At 47.1% G+C, this 6,139-nt stretch overlaps 1 protein-coding gene across 1 annotated transcript; it reads right to left on the bottom strand.

Moving 5' to 3' along the window:
- Positions 1-3,005: 3,005 nt before the first annotated feature.
- Positions 3,006-4,358, bottom strand: LOC128278461 (zinc finger protein 277). The gene has a single exon (XM_053017191.1). The coding sequence runs from the start codon at positions 4,356-4,358 to the stop codon at positions 3,024-3,026; it is 1,335 nt and encodes a 444-aa protein (XP_052873151.1). The 3' UTR covers positions 3,006-3,023.
- Positions 4,359-6,139: the final 1,781 nt, after the last annotated feature.

The raw sequence follows: 6,139 nt of genomic DNA, 5'->3' as shown, positions 1-6,139 counted from the left end.
TCCGATACGTTCTTTCTGAAAAATGAGAAATTTAAATGTTTCAGAATATCAACAATCAATGCCGGAAGTATTTTCAGTTATCGCCCATTCGTTTGCCTATGTTTCGCGTCTATTGATTGTTGAACATCAAATGGCACGGACCTCAATCGGCCTACCCGTCTGGTCACTGGCTGTGAATAGGTTTCACCGGTAGCGGAAATGGGGAGCGCAAAATATTTAGCAAACGACTAAGCGTTGTGGTGATGGGTCGAAGGTCCTTCCCGTCGTTAACTGATCGCCGCACGTGCGAAAAGCCTTGGGCAGGCAATTGGAACGTAGGAAACTACCGGTCACCAGCCCACAAACACACAAACACACACGCGTCAGAAAACCTGGAAACACGTACACACAGCGTCGGGCCAATTTTCGGTCAGGTTACACGCTTATCCACGAATAATTAGACGGGGCTCGTGTGGCTTCAGCGGGCTTCGGTACGTTGCGGCCGGGCCTGGTGCGTGGGAGCCCCACGCCAGCCAGCTATTTTCCAAATCTTCCTCGTTGCACACATGCACACGCCACGGGAGACGCCACAGACCGACCGACACTGGGCCGCGAACGAAAGGAAGTGATTAAAATATTTCCATGCACTGTTCGCTGCTTTGCTTCACGCGATCGACCAAACGCCGTCTTTAATGCACAAACCAATACCAACGAGTCTAACACGAGTCTGTTGTTTTAAGTTTTACTATCTGAGTAAGGATACGTCTATTCAGTTATTTTATTCAACTAATTTGTACGATTGCACATGCTTACAAAATTCCACCCAACTCGTTCGCCACCGTCCGCGAAACTGAGCGCGCGATCGCGGCTTGCCGGGGCATGAACCCGTTGCTTCTTCGACGCGGCTCGCGGCTCCACACGCGCTCCGGAACCGGAATGAACGCCCGGTTTGGGGCTCATGACTCGCGCTCTCAACGCGCTCTCTTACTTCACTTTTCCTTGTCAGTGGAAATCTTCGCGGCAACTAGGGCCTTAACGCTCAGGGTCTCCGAAAGACAACTGGCTTTCAATAAATAAATAATAGAATTAAAATAAGAATTAAAGTTGAATAAAGAAGGAATTAGTTTAGTATGTAAAAAGAGATGAATCTAAAGCTATTGTAGCTCAAAGTCTCATAAGAAACAGAAACCGCGCGCTCTCGCGTGTAGTTCATTGTGTCTACACGAGAGCGCGATTTGTTTATTGCCGTTTTCGAAGGCCTGTGGATGAATCATTCACGACCGTTGCCATGCCGACCGGATTGTACGGTTTGCTTGGCGATCTGTGGCTTTTGGAACCGTTGACAAATGCAAAATAACGCAATTTACGATAAAACTTTATTGGCGATTTAGTTGTGATAAATCAATGGCACACGATGCTTCAATTCTCTTAAGCTGATGACACAAATCCGTCCACTTTTTGCTAAAAAAGAAAAGGTTTTAGTCGGTTCCGTTGACGAATCATGTGGCGCAGGCAAAAAATTGGAGAAATAAATACAATTCGACCGTCGGTTGTTCACCCTGGCCCGGCTTCCCGACCTACTGGCTAGAGGGTAGAGTGTTTCACTTTCTTTCGTCGACTTACCCCCAGAGATTCGGAGCAATGGCAAACAACAAGTGGTCCCCTCTGTGTGGAGGCTACCTGCGGATAGATTGATTAAAATTTCATACTCGCGTCTTCATTTTTGGCCACCCTGGCCTGGCTGACCACTGAGACAACCGATGAGTGTTTCCTCTGCACGGTCTGCCCGTTTTGTATGCGCACCGCGAAACTGCCGTCTTCGTCACAATCCGATGGTCCCCGGTGCTGACTCCCAATGGTCTCGAGCTTATTTTTCGGTTCACAGTTCGCTAGGTTGTAAATTTCCGGGTCACCGTATGAATCTACGGGATGTGCTGTTGTTTTTGAAAACCGGGGAAAATGGCAGCCTTTGACAACACTTTTACTTCCGGAAAACGGTTCCCCTCTGCCTTGTTACCCCGGCCAATACTGGGTTGTTGGGTGTCGCATTTCGAAAACGCATGTTTCGTGTTGATGAGCTGAAATTTATCCGCGTGCTCCAAATTGTTACTTGCGAAACACACACAAAGTCAGTGGAACGTTACGATTTGAAATTTTGGCTTCTCCCAATGAAGTTGAGTTTTCCGTTTGGATATCAGTGATACAGTGAAAAACTAACATTTGAAAACCGCAGTACAAATGTGTTGAAAGCTGCTTGTTTTCAATTCTTCCGACTTCCGGCTCACGATCCCGATTGTGAACACATTCACTAACAAACGACAACTATTCGAAATTCAAACCAACGATGATTTTCGAAACATGAGTACGTGGGCTGAAAACGCTCCTAATAATTTCTTGTTTCATATTTTATATAACATGAAAATTAATGCAAAGTTTAAAATACAAAATATCCATTAAATAAAAATATTGTGGTTGATTAATGGAAATTAGCGGTTGGACAATTTTCGTTAGCAGTTTTCCCGTTGTGCTCACTGAGTCACTTTGTTTACCGCCTCTTGCACCACTTCAGAGAGCTGTCATTCTTTGCGTTTTGCTGGTGCTCCGTCCTTCCTCAAAGAAGGTTTCCATTGTTCTTCGACGTAGCGTAGATTGTAATGTAATGCGTACGTAGTAATAAGATTGTAAACCCGGCGATTGTACGTTCGTTTCTGGATAACGAAATGATTTTGAATTGTAAAAAAAAAAAAAAATTTACTGGTATTTTTGCTATAATTGTTTTGAATATTTTGAATGAGCTATAATTCTTAAACAAACTTTATAGCAAATGCAATGAAATTGTGAGTTCGGTGATCAGTTATGTTCTAAATTTTAGTACACACAGTGAACAAGCATTTGAAGGCCCAGGCATTTTGACGGTTGATTCATGCGGTTTTTCGGATGTAATCGTCAATGAAAGAATCTGGTACGGAGCTAATCGAAATGGAGTCGTAGAAATGCGCTTTTGTTCGATGCGACTGTATTTTTTCCTAACCATCGCGCTGGGTTTAATTAAGTCTAAAATTTTCCAACGACAACGACTCGGCGTCGATATTTATGCTAGCGTTAACGCTTTCGGATATGACGACCGAGTCCTCCGATGTATCGTAAAGCTCGTCCTCGTCCATCTCCTCCAGGTGGCACAGAAACTGGTCGTCTTCGTAAGTTGGGAAAAAGTATTCCGGTTGATCCCACGCGCTGGACTCCTTATCCAGTCGGTGGTGCCCAACGGTGGACAGATGGCTGCACAGGGTTTCGTAGTCCCCAAACCGTTCCCCACAGTTGATGCATTGGAGAATGTGCATTTGGCGACGCACAAAGTTTACTACCTTCACGCGCTGATAGAAACTCATCCCGGCCACCGATTGATCGAAATCGAACGAATGGTTCGCCACCATGTGGCCTTTCACTGAACCTATGTCGGCGGCCGAATGAGAGCAAAACAGACACGTGGTCCTCTGTTCCTCGCCGTTCCAATCGGACCAATCCGAGTCGGAATCGTCGTCGGACTGGAACACGCTACTCTCCTGTTTACGCTGAGCGATTGGCACATACGCGGGCCTTTCCTTCAGCCGGTAGTTGACGAGGAAAAATCGATCGTAGTAATGGTTGTCCGGGTTGATCCGCTTGTGGCCCTTCTTGCGCATGTGTTCCTTGAGTGTCGGCCGATCTTTGAACACCTTTTCGCAGAACAAGCATATTAACCGATTCAACTTGTCCTGTACGAGCTCTATCAGTTCATCGACAAACACCAGATGCTCGGGTTTGCCGAGTTGCAGGAAGTGTTTTGAGTAGAGATGAGCGACGAAATCTGGCCGGGTGTCGGAACGATAGTCCCGACAATAGAGACAGTCTCGCTGAAAGTTCCGATCCGTCCGCTCGAACTGGTGGCGCGTCAACACCAGGTCCAACTTTTCCCGCCTCAACCGTTGTCGCAGCTCGTAATCGAGTGGCTCGACGTCGCTCAGTAGAAAGTATTTTTCGTTTCGCGAACTGGTGCCATCCGGAAGCTGGTTTAGTAGCATCACCGAGCAGTACTTTTCGGCGGGTTCGTCACGAAACTTTTCCTTCCAATAGTAACAGTAGCTGGCGAGGCACGCAATTTCCTTTACGTCGCCAACGATGAGCCGATGGACAAGGTACAGATGAGCCAGGTACTGGTCGGCACCGTTGTCCACGCTGTGAAAATCGTAACACTTACTGCAAAATATGCAAGGAACTGTTCGCTCGTCGACCAACGACGATGGCGGGATGGAGCTGTCGGTGGTGAAATTAAGCGGACCAATTATTGTAGACGACGATGATGAACCATCGTCACTGGTTTGTTTAATCTCGGTGCCCATTTTCCAATTTTCTTTTCCACAAACTGATACTGCCGAACACTTGGGACAGAATTGTAAACAGATAATGACACTTCGTTTCGTACACTTTTTGACGTATGGCAAAGTCGTAGAGAGAGAGAGGAGCTGATGTGTTCCCTCTCTCTCGCCGAAAGAGCGAAAAATCGTGAGCGAATTCGTGAGAGAGAGAGCAGCAAACTAGAAAAAAAAATATGATCGCCATTACGTTTTCGCTCGGTTGATATAAACGTGTTCGGTTGGAAAAATCGAAAAAAATCGGTAAATTCGGTAATAGAACCGGTCAAAAGTATTACAAAACGGTGCCGCCGGTCCCGGAGTACGGAAAGGTGGTGGAGTACGTTTGAAACTAGTGCAAATAGGTGGTGTAAGTTAAGGGTGAAAAATTCGCACATTCCGCACCCGGGTCGGTGCGTCTGTGGTTGGTGCGGCAACATTGCCTGTCGCCATCGTCCCATCGTCGCCACCGTTTCTGCGCCATCCTTCGCCGCGGCAGCTACGTAATCCGTTCTATGGCGTTCGCCGAAGAATGTTTCATCTCTGAGCGCACACAGAGCAGTCGAACCGAGCGGCACTAGAGCGAATAACCCGACGCCCCCAGCCGACGCCTAGAATTGGAAGAAAATCTGTAATCTCGCCCGTGACGCGGGCAGCAAGGGTTTCCGTTTCGTGTGAGCGTCGCGCCGTTGTGCAGTGCAATTGCGCCGCGTTTCAAGCATTTAAATGCGGGGTTTTTGCGCTTTAACAATAATATTCCGCGGCGAAGGGAATCATTGGCCTCGCATTTACTGCGTTCGCTGCGACATCGAAGTAACCACATACAAAATTGTGTGTTTGCATTGCACGGGAACGAGTTTCGTAGCAAGCCGCCTTTGTAGCCGGAGAATGAAGTGTCATCGTGCGCGCGCTTTTTTCCACTCCACTTCTAATGTCCGGCTACCTTGAATGTGCTTTGCCAAGCTTGCGCGAGTGCGGCGATGGTGTGCGCGCCTGATTAACGCGAGTTTGCATGTGTGTAAGTGCGTCCGGTGTGCCAGTGTTTACTTTTCTGCCTGGCGCAAGCATTAATGTTGATTCGGGCAGCATAAACTGGAGTGTCGGAAACGTGCCCTTGTTCCTCTGAACTCGAAGTAGATATTTTTGGATTATAAACATATTTCTGTGTGCTGCCCAAGATCCGACAAAGTAATTAGGCAAACTCCTAAACTCTTCTTTTCTGTGTAACATTGTAAAGTTGGTACGTTTCTCAGGAGGCTTAGCTATAGGTGTGTTGGTGTGTGCGTTCGAGACAAGGAAGTGTTTTGTGTGTTTCTCTTCAGGGACACTGAGTTGGACTCGGAGCGGATTTTTGAACGGTGGAAACCGGACACCGCGTTCTTCGACCCATTTTGAACGTAGATTATTATTTTTAGGTGCAGGTTATTCATCGGTTTTTCAACAAAACGTGGGTCGAAAGTTTGTCCATACTTTGATCCACGGTTAGTGTTTTCATCAAAGAGTGCGCTCCATGGCAACGTGAGTGAATGAATATCATTTGACTGTGATTAATATCATTTTACAGTTCTTAAAGCCGACCGTGTAGTGAAAACAAGAAGAAAGGCGCGTAACCAGTGTGCGGCACATTAGTGCAAAACCATCATTTAATTTCATCAGACCCTACGAAGCGTAGTGTGTTTCGGCAGGTGGCGTGACGCATACGTGTTACGAAGCACCGTACGACGGAGAAACACATGACCGTGTGCGGGACGCCAGAACCCGGGGCGGCG

The sequence above is a fragment of the Anopheles cruzii genome, chromosome 2 (genome assembly GCF_943734635.1).
Source record: "Anopheles cruzii chromosome 2, idAnoCruzAS_RS32_06, whole genome shotgun sequence".
Classification (NCBI taxonomy): Eukaryota; Metazoa; Arthropoda; class Insecta; order Diptera; family Culicidae; genus Anopheles; species Anopheles cruzii.
The sequence above is the reverse complement of the archived record's forward strand: the minus strand, read 5'-3'. Positions and strand labels throughout refer to the sequence as shown.

What these genes read in the sequence shown, in the direction of transcription:
- LOC128278461 (XM_053017191.1), bottom strand. Translation starts at nt 4,358, where the DNA reads ATGGGCACCGAGATTAAACAAACCAGTGACGATGGTTCATCATCGTCG.